This window comes from Dreissena polymorpha, chromosome 13, assembly GCF_020536995.1.
Source record: "Dreissena polymorpha isolate Duluth1 chromosome 13, UMN_Dpol_1.0, whole genome shotgun sequence".
NCBI classification, from domain to species: Eukaryota; Metazoa; Mollusca; class Bivalvia; order Myida; family Dreissenidae; genus Dreissena; species Dreissena polymorpha.
In genome coordinates, this window is record NC_068367.1 from 38,625,102 (window position 1) to 38,646,682 (window position 21,581).

Sequence of the window (21,581 nt, forward strand, 5' to 3'; positions counted from 1 at the left end):
GTTGAGTACCTTATGATGAACATGAAATTTATACTAAAGTCTTGGCAAGATAAGAAAGTCAAATGTTATCTAAAATGTGAACGGCCGTTCGACATCCCTCTTTGTTATCCGCTTCAATGCCCGAACTCCTAAGACCAGATTTTACCGCACACAACATACATATCATCAAATGCAGTCAATAAAACCAGTCAATTGGTATATACAGTACACATAATAGAGGTTTTAACGAAATCATAGAAGAAAGAAATACCATTAGTCTTTGATTTGTTTGATTGAATAATTTATTTATGAACAGTTAATATATAACATATCACGGCTACACGCGCAAACTGATGCAGATTTTGTTTTAGGTGATTAATTCAAGAGATTGAATAATATAAAAAAAATCATTGCTTTTCTTTCTATTTATCAATATTTTTATGCAATTATTCAATAAATGATATCATTTTTGGAAATTCGATGCATTAAAAAAAATCAAAAACCAGAAATCTGATCCCTTATGGACTTTGAACCCAGGTCTTTTGTTTGAAATACTGATGATCATATTACACCGTCAACTGTATATGCGATTTTCTCTACATGTGATTTTGGGCTATCAAACACCGGGACGTACAAGTACGCATGACAGTGTTAAACAAATTTATGCTTATTGGAATTGTTAAATGTGATAATGTGAACGATACTATTTATGTTAGTTTTGTTTAATGAAATACTGTGTTCATATCAGTTCCGACATCTGTAATCAATCGTACAATTAACAAATTTCAAGACACATACAATCAATCACTCAAGTGCGCAGCATTGTTTCTTTAAGATATAGTATCAGTTGGCATATTTATACTCTATGTATCCACTAAAATCACCAACAAAAGCTGGTATTTATACCCCTTCCATGATAATAATGGAAGGCCATGTGTTAATGCAGCAATTTGTTGTTTTTTTTTAAACAATCGTTTGACGCCGTAAGAGACTTAATTGGATTGAAATGGTCTCGACATACAGGAAAAGCATTCATGTTTTTTAACTCCCAGATATCACAACTTATACAGGTCTTTAAGTTTCCAATATGTTAAAAAAAGAATAACACAATATGAAACTTTCAATCATTTCGTCCGTAAGGCAATCTTAGAAGTATAATTGGCTTGTTTATAAATGTATGTTAAACAAAGGTGGCACCAATGATTGAAAGCCGTGTAAATACATGTAGTCATATTTTTAACTTACACCAGTGATGTTGTTTTTTTCAGTGTTGAATACTTTGCAGACTACAATGCACAGATTTTCCAGACAAAGTAAAGCATTGAACTTAGTACCAACAAGTTTACCGAAAGTTTTCAAGTTTCAATCATAAAGAATATAACATTTAAAAAGAAATATGATTGCCATTAGTGCAAAAAGACGAGTGTTCTTTCAGTGTTCAGCATAATGGACAGACGGGTTGACAAATAACAAAGTATATAGTGGAATTAAACTGTAATAATTTATTAACTAAAATAAAGGCAAATAAGTAAAGAAGCAGAATTAAATAAACTGTACGTTTTGCATAACAAAGTCATTAAAGCTGACCGGACGGAGTTATAACAACCAATCTTCTTGAAGTTTGTCTTTTGAGACACTGAGTTGCCACAGTTGACAGTAGGTTCCGTAAGATAAGTGAAGCGCGGTATTCTGCTTGAAGATTTATATCTTGGGTCTTTATGCTTATCGGTCATACGTTGACAATGATATAGCGACGTCACGTCGTAACTTAGTAAGCTAGAGATGTCTTCTTAGATAAGGTCATGCGTTTCCATGGTTCAATATTTCGAGTCCTCTTAGATCAGGTCATTCATAGGTCTACTCTTCTTCAATATTTCGAGTCCACTTAAATTACATGTAGGTCATTCATAGCTCTTGTTCAATGTTTCAAGTCCACTTAGATTAGGTCATTCATAGCTCTTGTTCAATGTTTCAAGTCTTCTTAGATAAGGTCATTCATAGCTCTTGTTCAATGTTTCAAGTCCACTTAGATTAGGTCATTCATAGCTCTTGTTCAATGTTTCAAGTCCACTTAGATAAGGTCATTCATAGCTCTTGTTCAATTTTTCGAATACTTTGAGTATGTTGATTACAACTGATTGCATCTAAAGATGAAAGGGGACAAACAAGTCTCACAAAAATAACAACGTGTCCGTTAGAGCACATCCATAAGGTATTATATGGCTCGAGATTGCGGACAATTACCCACATGACCGCGAACAATATAAACGACACAACCCTCTTCATCGATTAGATACAATTTTCAGGAAAAGAGACAGCTTAATTCCTGTTAATCAGTGGTTCGTGTTCTGCAAGCTGCACTCGACAAGTAATGTACGATTCTCGTCAATCTTGCCTAGATCAAACAATCTAGAGTAACACAACAGATTCGTCTTTGGTTTTGGTCATTGTATAAGTAGATTGCCGCGACAATTCGCATCGTCTTTCTTTTCAAAAATAAGTTTATTTTGCCATTCTATCCATTAATTTTTCTACGGCAAAAGCCGTAACACATATGGTTATTTTGTTCTATCCGTTTTTTTTTGTCGTAGAAAACAGTCTTAACCAATCGCTTCGTGTCTTTTATTTTATTTTATATTTTATCTCTTGTTCCTGGCGTTTAAGCAGGCCAATAGCCAACATGCTATGCCTCGATTTTCTTTTCTATACTTGTTTTTTTACAAGTTTCTACGTCAATAAGAACGACCCATGGACTCGTTCTTTTAATCATATATTCTAAGCATTGTCAATGTCACTTATCAAGATTCACGGCAACGACTATTTTTATGTTTTCCTTTTTTTTTGTTTTTGGACGTCAATAATCCACGGCCCTACAGGTGGAGAATGTTTTAAATGGGTGTTTTTCAAAACAATTCTCATTTGAAAAAATAGGTATATCTAGTGGAATTCACGGCGAACAAATTAGTCAGCAAATGTTCAGAAGCATACATTTACAACCCATTTGGAAACGTGAGGACCAAAATTATTGGTGACATGGTCGAATTTTAAAAGCAAATAATTGTTTTTTTTGCTGTGTGACGAGCGACCTTTCACACATTTCAATCGCTAACGACATCAAACGATTGCTTTCAACATGAACAAGTTGCTGCATTCACAAAAACTTTGCTTTCTAGTCGATCGAGTAGATATTGTTGTATTCCTCCAAAAGAAATTGGCCAGTGCCAGTGAGGGGGCGCTAAGAAGAGGAGGTGGAGCAAATGCACGATATATTATCAGACAGTCGTATAGAATAATGCCATCATTTGCCATAAATTTGATAAATAATGTCCGCTTTTTATAATATTGTTTGGTTTCAACGTTAATACGTAAACCTTAATTTATACAAAACTAACACACGTTCTATGAACAAATAAGATGTAAATATTTAAAAATATAAGGGAACAACTTAATTAAGAAGTCAGCAACAGGCATAAAGCATTATGTACTATATATATCTTTGATTTAGAAATAGGTCATGGGGTTCCCACTGTTAATACATGTATCTCCATACCCTTTTTATCCGATATTAAGACAAATTAAGGTATATAGGGGTACCTAATATTGTATTATATATAAATACGTCATTTATTAAACGTCTCATACAGGGAAATATATAGCAACAGTTATTGCGAGGTATACAAAATTTCAATTTCAGACGTGATTGTGGTTTTCGATATAAGCCTTGTGACATTTGATTGCATTACCTCCCCTACAGCCCCCTCATAGTAAGTAAAGGTGCCTAGAACGCGGGGTTGTATACACACCCCGTTTTAAAAATTGACCCCTTAAGTATAGTCTGAAAACTACCGAAACCGCGTAACTGGCACTATGTATTAGTTTATATATATACACACACACAATATGTAATACTCTATAAATAATTACCTAAATGCACACCATTTTTCAAATAGTGCATGTACACAAAATGTATTTGTACAGTTAGATAATTCACGAAACAATATGTTACTTATGCTTGAAACGATGTGTTTTGTTCCTTAATCTGAATGCTTAATTCACTAAAAGGCACGATTCATGGAATAAAGGCTAAAATGTGTTGTTTATATCCATTATCATTAATAAAAATTAAGGAAAGATCGGTCTTTTTTTGTCATCTTTGTTATTCGATGACTCATGCCTTTGAGCGAATTCGCATTTGGATAAGGGGACAAAACTATTTGTTTCAAGCAGAAGTAAAATATGTCCTCGTGAATTATCTTGTTGTATAAACAAATATGTATAACATGATAACATACATCGCACAAACTGTTCGATCTAGGCTGTGACTTATTAACTGAGTTGGTATCTTATAAATTAAAATAATTACATTTTGTATTTTATAGAACACGTGCACGCTCTGTAGAAATTTGGGCTGACGAATTACGTTTAAAGCAAATCATACAAACTGAAAAATCATCTATCAAATTTATGTCATGCAATTATATTACTCATTAAAACTGTTTAATTATACATCGTGAATTGGCGCCACCTCCTTTTCTTAGCGCTTCCTTATTCGCATCGGCTTCATCTCTGTAAGAAGAATGCATAAAGTATTTATTACATCAACAAAAATCCAATATGTTTGTAAAGGCAGCAACTTGTATATATTTAAAGCAATCGTTTAATGTCATTAGTATTTAATTTGGTGTAAATTAGCTCGTCACACAGGCAAAAAAACAACTATTTGCTTTACAAAACTCCACCATTTTACACCTTATAAAGGTCCTCACGTTTCCAAATGGGATGTGATTGCATAATTCTGAATATTTGTCGATGAAATAATTTTTGACGAATTGCACAAGATTTTCCGATGTTTAAACTAATGAGAGATATGATGAAAACAAACATATAAATCCTACTCATCAATTTGAATTATCCGTGCATTTTCAAAACATTCGTCCCTTGCTCCGCCTCGGAAGTAGTATTGCCTCGTTGATTATTGCATCTGAAAAATAGTTTGCGCCATAGATAAACGGCCATCAGAACACACGACATCGTTTTTTTTTCGTTTCTATCCATTTTGGCCCATTGTATACGTCAATAACTGCGACAAACGACATCATTTGTTACATGTCTATACATTGTTCATGGCCATTTTCTACGTTTAAAAATGCACACGCTTTTTTGCTTCTTTCTATCTATTTTTGCCATCGTCCACGTCAAAAGCCTCGAAACATGGCCTTTTTTCCTTTTTTTACTTTTGTCTATATGGATGTCGGCTTACGCGAAGACATTGCATTACCCTCCGCGACATCCATCTATTCATAGACCCATCAACAAAACCTTAATGTCGACGGGCAAACCTTGTGCGCATGCGCTGTGTTTGGCGGTCTCGCTCTGGCGCGCCACGCTCAATTATGTCACTTTCGTTTCCGGTGTCTTGATTTTCGCTTGCTTCGTCGTCTGCTTCGTAGGTTAGATTTCGAGCACGGAATCTGCACAAAAATGACGATAACAATGAGTATTGAATATCTTTGAAATAATAAAAATATAATAAAGTAACGGTTTGGTGTTATAACACATGACAAATAATGTGTCATCATCATCATCATCATCATCATCATTATCATCATCATCATCATCATCATCATCATCATCATCATCATCATCATCATCATCAACAACAACATTAGCATTCTCCTCTTCCTCCTACTCATGCAATTAAAGAGTCCGAAGCAAACATGTTAAACTTACCTAGCCTCCGCACGAGTTTCACGTGTCTGGTTCCGAATACGGGCCCTCACCTCCTCCGGCACATCCCTGGTGGCGCGTAAAACCCGCGCAGATTCTCGACCTGAAAAAATGGAGTCGGTTGTTTAGTACCAAGACACAAATTTAATGTATTTATCAGAAGCAAGTTTTCGCTTTGGTGCAGAAGACGTGATATCGTACGTGATATTGTGTGTTTACAGAAACATATTGCTCCACAGAAATGAATTCAGTGAAAATACGTATTTCGGTTAATGTTACAAACTTATAACTTACTATCAATGAAAATTTAAAAGAATTGAAAAAATCAAAACTTGGCACATGCTTTAAGGAGTGTTTTAATTCGACCATGCGGTTCCATTTCAATTTTTCTTTCATTGCATTTTATAATACAGAATATTCCAGACTATAAGGGATTTAATGTCACATTTTGCAATGATCGTCCATTTGTTTAGAAGAAATATATGAGAACTAAATGCTTGATGCGTGGGTTGCGAGAAATAAATAGTTATCACTTAATCTGAGACTTCACGAGATTTCTTGATATCTCGGCAGACGAGATTTCTGCAATTTTCCCCGCCATTTTGGAACCTCTATTTCTTCACAGCACTTCCCATAATACCGGTTTCCGTGTCGCGTGTCAATTACAACTTTCCTTGTAAACAGTCTGTTGCAATCTGAATACTATGGAGGCTAAACTATAAATGCATTTGTTCGACATATAAAATACAAAAATATCAAATGTTAGATAGCAAGGGTTGAGTGTGAATGTGTTGTACCGTATATTATGTAATTAACTCACCCGGGGTCTTACATTTACAAAATAATGGCTTAATTTTATATATACCACTATAGGAAAGTTATAATAATTTGACCCTGTTGCTGATTATCCAAACATGTATTACCATATTCTTGTATTTGATATGCCTTTATAAGCAAACGGAATCATTCAGTTCACATGGAGTTTCAATGAATTTTGGATAAAAAGTGGGAGGCGTTTATCGGTGTAGGTTCGTTTATTCGAGGATTTACGTTATCTTCTTATAAATCTTACATGGAATACAATTATACAGTAGTTTTGCGTGCACTAAGTTCAGGTTGTACCAAAAAGCTTAAGTTCAAAATATTTTTTAAAAAAGTTTATTTCTTCAAACATGAAAATCTGTAAAGAAGCTTGGTTAAGAAATAAAAGGGATAGTCAAATTTTGAATAATGTTTTCTGTTTGAGGTAGAACAGGACTTTGAAATCTTAAAATCTCACTTTTATATGAGGGCAAATTCCAGTTTCCTGACGGCCAGGTTTTACAACGGACAGAAACCATTTTTGAATTCGGCCGAGATATATTTTTTTAATGTTCTGACCATGAAGATGAAGATTGGACTTAACCAATGTTTTTAAAAGTGTTAACAAGGTTTCGCTTTAACTATTGTACGATAAATGTCCCGCCACCTGGCGGTCCTGTTTTCCGACGAACCACATCTGAGACATGTTGAGAAAAAAGTTCAGAACACGAGTAATAAAAAACTGGACTATACAATTGACTTCAGAGTGTAGACACGCTTTTTCTATACTTTGATTTATGACCTCGTTTTTTTAACAAATGTTCTGATCAAGATTCTGGATGCTTCAACAATAATGTTGACGACAGACGACACATGACGCACGACCAACGATGGGCTAAAGGCGATAACAAAAGCTCACCATGACCATGCTGTGCTCACGTGAGCTTAAAAGAATCAACCACTAACGCATTTAAGTCCTATACTTAACCAACGGAATAAATTAATAAATGTACCGAATTCTTGATTACGCCCAACGCTTGCGACCGAGTTTCCGGTGAAAGCGTCTGCGTGATTCTCGGAATGCAGGCTTTCACGTGACGTTGATGAACTTCCGGCTTTGTCAAGGTCAGGACGCCAGTATGGTCTGCGCTTAGCATTCTTAAATCATATGAACGTCAGGGTACACTAGTATGAAGCTTATAATATAAACACATGAAAGCAATGTTTAAAGATGAATATATGGTAATCTTTTTTTCAAATATTAAAAACACGTGTCCTTAAAGCTTAAAAAATAGCTTTCTAAATGTTTTTTATTTTTATTTTCATGAACAGAAATATTAACATAGGACTAACATACATGCGTGTATAAGTTTAAACAAAATGCAGGCATGTTTAAGTCCATTATCATTCAAACTTTTTTTTTTCAAATATAAAAAAGTCATATGAACATGAACATAAGAAAATCCAAAACACCTAATAGTGATATATAATTATCTTATACGTACTTCAAAAGAAGGGCACTGAGATCCCGAGGGTCCTGGCTGCATTTGCAATGACGTCATCAGCACACGTAATGTCGTCACAGTTTCTTATCGAAACGTTGAGGGCTTATCGTAGACACTAGTGCCTTGGTTTGACGGCTTCACACATGTCATCAGCGTAGTATTTGAGCGCGAGGACCGAACGATTCCAAATGAATTGGCAAAAGACCTCGTGCGCATGCGAGCTGCGCAATTGATATCGGAAGCATTCCTACGCACCAAACGCTTTACTTTCGGCTGGTTCCTTGGTCGACTTCCGGTATTTGAGATTTCATTTCCTCGCATATGAAACGGGTTCGGTATTGCCCGATTAATAAGGCTCATTGACTCATGTTCGACATTTCGAGTTGGGCGCCTTTCGTTCATCCTGTGCAACATGCGTTGAGTTGTGGTCCCTGAAAAAAGCGGTGCTAGTTTCTGTCAAATAAAATTACATTCGAATATGCGTTTACCCGAAAAACATATGTATGTATTTATGCGAATACAAAATACAATGGAAGACGACCTGAACAATTTAAAACACTGATTTAAAAAAAAAACCTAACAAATCTGGTAAGATTTACTTGTGATGGCAGAGATTGTATGTGAGAGCATGGAACGACAACCCTACGTGGAGATTGTATTGCACCCTTGTGATTGCTCGTATGCCGTTGCGTTCTATAGATATGGAGCGCAAACAAAAAGATCTACGAGCAGAGAGAACGACCTACAGACCTACCGACCGAATTATCGACGGACACGTACGCAGCAATATATCGACGGTTAGCATACTAATCAATCAAAGAAAATCAACCATTTACATACATATTCAAACTTTTGTTTTACAACATGCGCCTACATATATTTGACTAATATTGCAGTGCGTATTTTATATTGAAAAATAAAGCAAAAAAAAAAGGACATAACCAACACACACAAACAAAAAAGGTATGAAAATATAAATAACAGAACGGCAAAAAGATTGGCAAAAAACACAGGTATGAACCTCGCTCTTTAAAAATGCGGTTTAATGCATGTGCGTAAAGTGCAGTAACTGATTAGACTGTGAAGTCCGTAGTAAGTTATCAGAGACAACACTTTCCGCTTTTTGTTTTTTTTTAAAGGAAATTTATTCTTTGCGAAAATCCAGAACAGGTGGAAAGTTTCGCCTTTGATGAGCATATGCCGACTAAATAGGTTAACCCTTTGCATGCTGAGAAATTTGTCGTCTGCTAAAATGTCGTCTGCTGAATTTCTAAAATTAGCATTCTCTTCGATTGTGTTCAAAGAATACTATCAGAATTGCAAACAGTTTGGATCCTGATGAGACGCCACGTTCTGTGGCGTCTTATCTGGATTCAAACTGTTGGCAAAGGCCTTCAAAATTCGGTTCCCGCACTGAGAGAGTTAAACAAAGACGCCAATTTACTCGCATGAATTTAACCCCGTTTTCCCAGGGCGAGGCTAATATAGATTTTTCTGGTGGGACTGCTATATTTTTTGTCTAAATAATTAAATAAGTAAAAACTAAATTTTGATATTAAAACCCATCCAGAAGTTCACAAAGTTGTATATACCGGTAAATTAAATACACATATATATGTAGCCGCAATAGCGGAAGTCACTTGCGCCGAAATGCACCATGCTATTATAATGTGCTTGTTTTCGGGTTACATACTGCTGGTTCCAGAAACAACGCAACCTTGGACCATCGGTGAAATTAGATGAAGCTATAATACATTTTGTCTTGACATGCATATTTTTTCATTCGACAAAATTGAGCTATATTTTCTTACAGTGTTGCTGGACCGGAAGTGACAGTCGAGGCTGCGTGTCGGGCCGTCTATTGCTGAGCCGGCTGCGTAGACGGTTGCGGGGGCGAGTCTCTGATTCTCTAGAGGAAAAAGGCAGGGCAAATAATTATTGTATTTTCTTATAAAAATTCATGTCTAATAAAGCTTAGAATGCAAATATAAATGAAACGCCCTCTAGGAAAAAGGGGCTTTATGAATTAGCGTAAAGTGTCGTCCCAGATTAGCCTGTGAACTCCACAAAAGCTAATCAATGGCGTTTCTTTCCGCTTTAATGGCATGTTTTGGTAAATATGAGTGTGTTATAAATAATTTAGTGTACAGTGTACTGCGAAAGTAATGTCGAGATCTAATATTCCTTGATAATATTTTTGAAATGAAATTATAACTGCATTAAAAACTTTATAAGTCTGTCATAATGCAAAGGGCCTACTTTTGCGTTTTTTCATTGACAAGTTTGTTCTATTGTATTATTGAGTATAAAGAGAAACTCAGCATCTTTATGTTATCATAGAAGATTTTACAAGTAGTAGAATAAGTATCATTCTGGGAAAACGGGGGTTAATGCATTTGCGTAAAGTGCCATCCCATATAAGCCTGTGCAAACTGGATTTTCGCTAAGAAGAAACTTCTTTCAAACGAGAAAATCAATTCAAACGAAACGTGTTGTCCCAGAGAAGCTTATGCGGACTGCACAGCCAAGTTAGGGGCGACACTTTACGCAATTGATTTAAACCCCGTTTTCCCAGAGCAAGGCTCAAACATAACGTTTCAAGGCTACATACCGGGCTTGTGCTCTCGTGACAACGCCGGCATAATGCCCCTCAAGATGGCGTTCCGCTTATCTGCTCGGTACCCATGCGGGACGAGTCATTTTTAAAAACAAACTCAGCGAGATATTTTAAACAACGTTTCTTTGCTCAGTTGCTGGTTGAGCTTACTCGACGTTGTCAAAGTGACGACGTCAAAATGTTCACAATACGACTATAATAGTGCTATAATGAAATAATGAAGCAAATAATATACACACAGTATACTTAAAAGAGTAGAGTAGAGTAGAGTAGAGTAGAGTAGAGTAGAGTAGAGTAGAGTAGAGTAGAGTAGAGTAGAGTAGAGTAGAGTAGAGTAGAGTAGAGTAGAGTAGAGTAGAGTAGAGTAGAGTAGAGTAGAGTAGAGTAGAGTAGAGTAGAGTAGAGTAGAGTAGAGTAGAGCAGAGCAGAGCATACCATACCATACCATACCATACCATACCATACCATACCATACCCGACCCTACCCTACTCTACCATACCATACCATACCATACATACCATACCCTACCATACTCTACCCTACCCTACCATACCCTACTATACCCTACCATACCCTACCATACCCTACCATACCATACCATGCCATACCAAACCAAACCATACCCTACCCTATCCTACCCTACCATACCCTGCCCCCCCACCCCACCCCAACATGCCATGCCATGCCATACCATACCATACCATACCATACCATACCATACCATACCATACCATACCATACCATACCATACCATACCATACCATACCATACCATACCATACCATACCATACCATACCATACCATACCATACCATACCATACCATACCATACCATACTATGCTATGCTATACTATACTATACTATACTATACTATACTATACTATACTATACTATACTATACTATACTATACTATACTATACTATACTATACTATACTATACTATACTATACTTCGGATTATTTTGTGTTTAAACGTCGATAAATAGGCATCCAAAACACACGTTGTAAATTAACAAAAATTTTGTCGGGTTATGTCTCCGAACTCGCTTGACTAATGCGGTGTTTAAAAAAAATTCTCACGATTTAACATATTTTAAGTTCTCGAAAATTTATGTGCTCAACTTGTGCTATTTCAGTGCAAACGAATTTCGTTCAACGTTTCACTGCTGAGTTACCGTAAAGTGTTGAGAATCCAAAAGGAACATAATTATTCTGGTTTCAATAAGTTCTTAGTCAAATAATGACTATATGTCTGTTGTTACTATAAAATAAACAAGTCCCAAAATATCTCTTCTAAATTCCTTATAAATGCTTGGCGGATTTCTGACTTGTTTTACAGCTTAATTCCAACAATGTGCAGGTGAAAGAAAGGGAGGGAATTTTGGTTAACTTTTTGGCAGAATTATGACCCTTTGGCATTTATGCCACTACGAAAATGCATTTACATAACGTTTCGGCCACTCTGGATATTAATTAAAATAAATATATGGTGGCAACTCCTCTTAAACTGATCTGTGAACACGCTCGTAAGTTCGCAGTTAATGAACCGTTTGATCAGAAACGAAGAAATTGTAGCAGCAACACATTTCTTGACAACAGCTTTATTTATTGGAAACGTCAATGAAGTTAAGGTTATTAACTCAACACTTTCAAAAGACTATGCTGTAAATGTAAGTGTTTATGTACCTTCTACGTTCCTGCTGTATGCTTAAAATACTTCAGTGACAATATGCTGGCCGTATTATTTATTTTTAGTTGGAAAGAAATAAGATAGACATGTACGAAAGAAACAGCTATGAAAACAATGACTTATTCTGACGATATATTTATCCGTCACGATCAGTAAATTCCAAAATAATTCATCATTCCTTCATGTGCGCGGCTGCATTTCAACTTTGCATCAATCCACAGTTTAAACACATTTTAAATCGAAAACTGTCTATCCGAAGGTAAAGCATCGTCATTTCTGATGATGACCGAGTGAGCATACCCGTAGCCAGGGGGGGGGGTGCGTTGGGTGCGTTCGCACCCAATCTTTTTTGACGAGTAAAAAAATTGTACTTTAAGTTGCAACCAACTTTATTTGACGCAAAAACTTTTATTTATTTTTTTCCAGGAACCCAGTGAGTCTTCGTATTTAAGCGTTAAACTAATGTTGTATTCAATATGCAGTCAACAGGTCACCATATAATTAATTCCTCGATTAAGTCATTCCCAAGATAGCGCGTGATTTTTATTTACAATTTTTAAACGTAGAATTGTTGAAATCTACAGAAGTTTTGACAGCAAAATTTGAGAAGATCTGGGAAGCCGGTCGTCGCAAAATGGAATTGGAATATTTGTTATGAATGGATATTTGTTTTCTGTATTATGCCTAATCATTAACCTGGCACTCTAGTCCGTATAAAATCGATACATATTTATAGATATTTGATACTAAACGATGGTTTTGTAACTTTTGTCATCGTTATTAATGTCTGTTAAAGGGATCTTTTCACGCTTTGGTAAATTGACAAAATTGAAAAAAGTTGTTTCAGATTCGCAAATTTTCGTTTTAGTTATGATATTTGTGAGGAAACAGTAATACTGAACATTTACCATGGTCTAATATAGCCATTATATGCATCTTTTGACGATTTTAAAACCTAAAAATTATAAAGCGTTGCAACGCGAAACGATTGAATAATTTGGAGAGTTCTGTTTTTGTCGCTAAATTTTGTGAAACTACGAAGATTGCTTATATAAGGTATAAAATACTTCATGGGAATGTACTCGGCGGAATAGCTCAGTAGGCTAAAGCGTTTTTACTTCAGGACTCTGGCAGGACTCCAGGGTTCACTGGTTCGAAACCTGGTCCGGGCAATATTCTTTTCCTTTTTTAATTTTATTCTTGATTTTTTTCCTGGAGCTTTTACGATCCAATGTTTACATTTATCGATATAAAGCATTTAATGAATAAGTTAAAAAATGCCAAAATCTGTGAAAAGGCCCCTTTAAGGCCATAACTTTAATAGATATCATAACAAAATGATTAAGCCACGACTTATACCAATTACACATTGTGCACAGCATTTTCGACAGACTGCGTTGTCTTTTTGTTATATCCCCGTACAACCATTTTCGGATCCCCTAAATGGCTTTCCAGCAACAAAAATATCCGCTATACTCAAGATAGGCTAATTTTGTTGTTGAATGGCATGGAAACAAATCATTTCTACAAAGCCATGTAGCTTTTTTTTGTAGTTTACCAACACTCAATGGCATCTGTTCTGCTCCACATACATAACTGTCCACAATGTTTTAATTATGTAAAACTTGACACTAGGAATGTTCTACTCTCAAACAGTTGTTAAAATGAATTTAAAACGTTATGACATATGATCAAATGGATGTTAACGTTTAATGTTCATCAACTGTGACGGTTCTTGAGCATATAATGGGCAAATAAGAACATCTTTTTCCTTCGAAGTCCTGTTATAAATTGTTAGGGACTTTGGAACCATAGGGTTAGTAGTTTGTGGTTATAGGGTCTTATTGAAGCCTTTAGTGCTATTTTTTTCTGAAATTCGTTTAGAAAAAGATAACTTATTTGTAAAATATAGTTTAAAAAAAAAGTAACCAGTCATACCATTTTGATTTCTTTTTAGTACTGATGTAGATTAGAGAAGACCCAGTTTTGTTAATCAGTGTTTGTTGGACAATACATTATTAGAACGTTAAGAGATATGCTAACCCTCGGGTACTATCCATAGTAGCAGACAAACAATTGTTTTGGAAAAAAACTCTAATTTGTCCATTTAATTTGCTCGATTTATGAATGGTAGATTGTTGGAATGGTGAAACACACCAATTTTATCAAGATTCCAAGATTCCAATAAATAATGATATTTTATACCGTTCTTATTGTTTGATCTAACATTCTATAAATGTGTTGTTGCATATGTAACCGAAGTGTGTGCGCGCATACTAGTGTCGGGTTAAACACCGTATTAAATGATGTATATCCGTGACTGATAAAAAAAGGTGGTTTTTGAAAAATGTGGTGGGGAATACATGTATGTTATATCATATTCATGTCGATCAGTCACCGAGTATGGTTAATGAAAGTGGAATTTAATGTAAAAATGCTCTATAACTTCAGTCCTTACATACAGTTAAAAAGTGGCCAACATGCAGTAGTTAACGTTTCATTTTCAAAGTTTTCTAGAGGGAGGACCCCTAAAGCCCCCGATTGCAGGAGGGGGACATCCCCTCCCTCACATACCCCCTTTGCCACTTCGTTGCTCAATAACAATCGTCGATGGCAAAATTTCGCACCCCCCTTTTCAAAACCCTGGCTACGGGCCTGGTGAGGCATATGTAAAACACAACCTCGAACTGTTTGACGTCATATGAAATAATCGAATTATTTTGTCGATGTCGAATGAACATTTCTTATATTGTTTTCAATGTTATTTTAATTTAATTTGGTATTTGTGATTTTTTTATGCAATAATAGCGAAAATACACATTTTCTCGGACATGATCATCTGCGGGCGCACTCGGACAGGAGAGGATTTTTCGATCGCCCGCAAATGATCATGCCCTATTATTTTTTATTTATTTTTTCACTTCTTTTGTGTTTACATATTTTTAGTTTAGTAAATTGTAATATTATAACATTCTCTTTATACTTAGTTTTTTCTCTTAACCATTTGGAATGTAAAAAAGTGAATGAAATTACCTTTTGTTAATACATTTTCCCAAATGTTTTGTCGTCAGCTAAAGTCTATTTATTTACTTACTGAATTGTTTATATTACACTCACGATGTGCACTTTGAATGTCCCTATTTACCGAATCGGAATACTGGGAAGGGGCATCATCTAATGTTGTTAAAACTTGTGACCCAACCCTTTTGTTTTTTTCTATACATTCGATAACATCAATTTGTAGTATATCTACTCTAGGCACTATGCAACATATGTATATGTGTATAAATGCATGTACAAAAAGAAAATGCAATAAAAAATATTATTAAAGTTAAAGTTGATCATGCCATCGACAACGTGTATTATCCAAATATATAATACCTCACATAAATGTGTTTCTCCTTTGCGTATATAAACAACACAGGTCCGTTATTTTGAAAAGTGGCCGGTAAAGATGCGCGCGCATCTAGTAAATTGAAATAAAAATGAAAATTTGTATCGTAGATTCAGTTCATAACACGCTACATTACACTCGGATGCAAAAGTGTTCTTAAATATCCAATTAAATATGGCATAACGTTATAGTCAACATCTGTGTCGGGCTATAAAGAATCTCTTTATTATAGCGTGCCAATCTTGAAGCTGATAAACGGTGTTGTCATGATTATTCAACGCGTATTTTAGGGCTTTACTTCGTGTGTTTATACGCCCATGCATTTTAAGAACTCTAAAATAAACAAAACGAAAATCCGATTTTAATAGCGAACGCGATATTGACTTCGGGCAGCTCATTCGTCCTTCCGCCCGCCCCCCCCCCCCCCCCCTCCTCGAGTCGCCCGCCCACCCGTCCGCCCGCCGGCTCGCCCGCCGGCTCGAAACCTGCCAGCCCGCCCGCCTGAAAACCGACCTCCCGCCCGTCCGTCCGTCTGTTATTTTATGACATTTTATTGCTATCCTGTGAAAGATCACAAATATGGTCATTCATTGGATTTCTTCATGCATCTTTTTCTTGGGGAAATATAGTATCGCGTCGGAGCTTGGTGTAAATTAACAGGCAAATGATTACAAGATGATTGGGCTGTTTAGTATATTAAATTGGATTAGTTCCGCATTGGGTATACTGTATTCGTGTGTAATCCGTGCTTTAAAATGGAGATGCTTATCGATATATTCAGAGCTAGTTTAAATAACTTAGTTGTTCAAAAGCAGTGTTTTTATATACTAAATTCCAGATTAAAAGATGAACGGAACGTAGAGCCCTCGCTAATATAATATGTCAAGTTTTATTCCGATTTCTTTACATGTGAAACATGTAATGTCAAAATCACTTTGCACTGAACATACATTGGTCATACGATTTGACATCTGATGGAAAGCATTACGTCGAAAAAGTGAAAAAGCTCGTAATCATGACAGGGGATCTAATTCGCGCAAGGCGTTTTCGAGCCTTTGTAGAAGTTGCTTTCCTTGGTGGTACCGATTAAAAACCGCCCTCGTGCCCCGCGTTCAGAAACTAGTTAAAATGCGTTACATGTAAAATTTTAGAAACCAGAATGTGTTTATATGTTCTTAGAAGTTTTGGTAAGAAAAAACAATATTCCAAGACAGACTGTCAGATGGAATAACTATAGCATAACATAGACTATAGTATATGGACAAAAATCTAGGCCACCTATTGTTTGTGACCAAATCTGCTCACAGTACATCGTGCAATGTTTTAACTAGGACACGACTCATAAATCAGATGTTAGTCGAATAAATCGGACCGTAAATTTGTTAACCGAACTAATAAAAAAAGTGTGTTGCAACCGCATAAATGTTACACGAATATTTAGACAATTTTTTTTTAATTCTTTGCCTTGTTTGCATGAATATTGGAATGGAATGAACCAGTTTTATTTTTGTGCTCGTTCGCCCTTATGTTGTTAGCCGAATTTCGTCGAATGTCTTATACATTCGTTTACAAATGACTGTTATAATCATACGAAACAATTATATCAGCTTTGTTAAACCCCAATGCCCCCTTCCCCCCTGGGGAAAAATATGAAATTGAACCGTTCTTGTTCGGTCATTTATGTCTTCTCTAAATGGTATTCTCTTATTAAAAGAGCTTTTATTTTAGTAAAATTAAACGAGATTCAAAACAAAAATAAACTCAATACTGTAAACACTCTGTATATACAGAAGTTTAATCTCAGACATTTGACCATAATGCAAACTCGGCATATTTCGACTGACGGTGGCCCTTTTTCTATCTATTGCTGATCGTCCAAGTTTCAACACATCTACTTTTTCTTGTTTTAACACATTTATCGTCCTCGCATTTCTGGTTCCTACGACTGACCGCGTTCTTCTTCTATCACAAGCTCGTCATGATAAATTAAAACATTTCTTGTTATTGCTAATGAGTCGTTTTCGTTTGTCTCGAAAATGGACAAGCTCACTTCCTAGCTGAAGGATGCAGCGTACTGAAACACTAAAATAATAGCAATGACGTATCGGCTTCTTTAACATTAATATGTAACTTTAAACAAAATGAATTTACCGTGATAATACAAAAGCGACAAATGTTGTTTATACACGTTTATGGCCATTTTCGTAAAAGACGTGACTGTACACAGAATCTTCCTGGTTGATAACGCAGGTAGTGGCATGATAGTTTTAGTACACTGACATTCAGTAAACCTGAACCGTCACGAAAACGAAGCCTATGTTCTAAATAGAAAGTCCAGCATACATGCCACTGATTAAAATGGTCAATATTATACCAGACTAAGTTCACAAGTGCCCAATGCTAACAATGACGGTTATGCCAGAAAATCACAACTTCTTTAAAGTCCACAATAAATGGTTCTTCAGCGTTTCTACTACATTTTTTTTCACTTTTTACAGGTTCCTACATGTACACATTTCTGCACATAAAAATCATGCTATTTCTACATTTTGAGTGTAATTCAGTTAGTATAATTGTGATCACTTTGATCTTAAATCGAAATAAAGCGTTGCAACAAATGCTTAAATCATAATGCATCCTTTAACAGACATTAACAAGGGAAATTCTTACAATCATAATGCATCCTTTAACAGGCATTAACATGGGAAATTCTTACAATCATAATGCATCCTTTAACAGACATTAACAAGGGAAATTCTTAAATCATAATGCATCCTTTAACAGAAAATAACAAGGGAAATTCTTACAATCATAATGCATCCTTTAACAGACATTATCAAGGGAAATTCTTACAATCATAATTTATCCTTTAACATACATTAACAAGGGAAATTCTTACAATCATAATGCATCCTTAAACAGACATTAACAGGGGAAATTCTTAAATCGTAATGCATCCTTTAACAGACATTATCAAGGGAAATTCTTACAATCATAATTTATCCTTTAACAGACATTAACAAGGGAAATTCTTACAATCATAATGCATCCTTTAACAGACATTAACAGGGGAAATTCTTAAATCGTAATGCATCCTTTAACAGACATTAACAAGGGAAATTCTTACTCAAAGATCAGCCTTCAGACTTTTACTTTCATCATTAAATTTATTGACTACGACGATGCTGATGATGATACTGCTGCTGCTGAAGTTAATAATCATGACAATGATAATGATGATGACGACGACGACGATGGTGGTGGTGGTGGTGCTGCTGCTGCTGCTGCTGATGATGATGATAATGATGATGATAATGATGATGATTATGATGATGATGATGATGATGATGATGATGATGATGATGATGATGATGATGATGATGATGATGATGATGATGATGATGATGATGATGATGATGATGATGATGATAATGATGATGATGATGATGATGATGATGATGATGATATCAGATGATGATGATGATGATGATGATGATGATGATGATGATGATGATGATGATGATGATGATGATGATGATGATGATGATGATGATGATGATGATGATGATGATGATGATGATGATGATGATGATGATGATGATGATGATGATGATGATGATGATGATGATGATGATGATGATGATGATGATGATGATGATGATGATGATGATGATGATGATGATGATGATGATGATGATGATGATGATGATGATGATGATGATGATATCAGATGATGATGATGATATCAGATGATGATGATGATGATTAGGAGATAGAGAAGGAGAAGGAGGAGAAGGAAGCTTAAATACAATTATAATTATTAATATTATATTGTCTACCCGATTCATGTCCAACGTCAAAAGCTTTGATCGATCCAAAGATGTCATTCAATGTAGATTATTTAAACGATATCTGCAAATAAATAGTACATATAGATGCGTCTTTTCAAAGGCCTGCAATGAAGCTTTGGAAAAGCTTGAAAGGTGTTTTATGTCAATGAATCAAGCACTGAATGTTTAACCCACTGAATAAACATACCTTTTACGGTTATGAACATCATTTCATGCTGCTGCAATTAATTAAATTTAAGCAATATTTAAGAACGCTAAGGGATGTTTATAGTACTCGCATCTTAATAATCAGAAAATGAATTTAAAAATGAAAAACAATACTTTTGATGGAGTTAAGTGAAAATGAGATAGATGGATTTTGGACCACATCATGGTTACAGAAATCATTCAGTAAAGATTTGCACTGATACATTTGAATTAACCTGAAAATGACAGATCTTCTTTGGCCAAAATACAATTGTGCGTAAATTATACCACGGTTTGTGCAAACGTGCATTTACTTTGGACATGTGTCTGGATACTTAGTGTGAAAAAACCCGTCGTCGGAGTTTAATAATCTGTCCTAGACAATGGGATGCGGAAGCAGCGCTTCGGGCCTAATTATTGTTCGTCGCAAAGAGTCCGAAGAAGAGATACACGTTGGATCTGTAAAATGTCATAAACATGACTACAACGTTGCCACCCACTATGATGCCAATACCAAGCAATTTCTCTGCCAAATGTGTTCAATCGAATTAGTTAGGTCTCCATCAAGGCAACACACAACAAATGACGCTAAGTATATACACGAAATTCAGGCCTATGTGAAATCAACGGTATTTCGTCAACGTCAACATCGGGTATATGGGCAAGCCAGAGACACTTGCACGAACACCGAACACTTAATTGAACATTATGAACAAACTAAGGCAAATTTAGAAAAGAAAAGACGTCAAATGATCGACGAGGTAGATTCATTTGTGAAATCGGTTGTAGACATTTTATCTTACCTCAGAGAGGAGCTTATTGTGAACATCAATCATGAAATTACGAAGTGTCAAAATGACGCCAACGATGCCATGCTTATTTTACACAACTTGTTAAATGACGTTAATAAACTGAAGAAGAAATCTGTGATTCCTGTCGATTTCAACCAGTATGGGCACACAGTTCAAATTCTTGATGAATTGGAACAATGCCTTGAACGCGAAAAGAAAACCGAGAAGTATGTTCAAAATGTACAACCGACTTTGCTTATGAATAAATCTCTCCAATTGGACCATATTTTAGGTTACACGAAACATAAAGCTTCATCTTTAAAAAGTATTAAACTTGGACGTATAAATATAGAAAAGATTTCAACTCCAGTACCTAACTCAGCACATTTACCAACTCCAGAAATATTTTCAGATGATTCTTTATCGTCCACAGTTTCCTCGAATGATGACATGGCAACAGCTAGAGCGAGTGTCTTTAGACGTTCGTCAAATTTGCTGAAGTCTGCAGGAACAGGAAATGCGTCATCTTTGGCTAAAACGACAGCTGATGGGACTATCCAAATCAATAATAACAATGTTAATTCGGCGAATGATTTAGATATGTCCGACGTTGAACTAAAACAGGAAACAAGCCATATTTCACAAGCAAACTTTGAGTATGCGGATGAAAACCAGAAAGAAGAACACACGCCATCGCAATCCCCGCGGAATTGGAGTAGGTCCAGTAAGATGCGTGCGCGTAACAAATCATTGTCGCAACAATCTTATATTCCCAGAAAGAATGTAAGGACGTCCAGAGGTGGTCATAGTTCAATAGCTTCTATTGGTAATATCGATACGCCGCGATTTGTTTTATCTTCAAGTAATATAGCTGAATGTACGCTAGAGAATATTGAAAATTGTCCGTTGAAATTGATCAACCAAGCACGCCTAAAAAGTGATTTATTCCCAAGGAACATTACGTCTAGCGCGTTCTTAAACGATGGAGCTATTGTGCTTTGTGATCAAATAAATAAGAAACTTCTATTATGCACAGATA

General features: G+C 35.7%; 1 protein-coding gene across 1 annotated transcript; it reads right to left on the bottom strand.

Moving 5' to 3' along the window:
* Nucleotides 1-4,833: 4,833 nt before the first annotated feature.
* On the bottom strand, nt 4,834-10,768 carry LOC127856028 (uncharacterized). The gene is made up of 6 exons (XM_052392018.1): nt 10,624-10,768; nt 9,824-9,921; nt 8,013-8,443; nt 7,521-7,665; nt 5,710-5,809; nt 4,834-5,450 (listed from the first exon to the last, which is right to left on the bottom strand). Exons 3-6 carry the CDS (start codon nt 8,067-8,069, stop codon nt 5,300-5,302), a joined length of 453 nt encoding a protein of 150 aa, XP_052247978.1. The 5' UTR covers nt 8,070-8,443; nt 9,824-9,921; nt 10,624-10,768; the 3' UTR covers nt 4,834-5,299.
* Nucleotides 10,769-21,581: the final 10,813 nt, after the last annotated feature.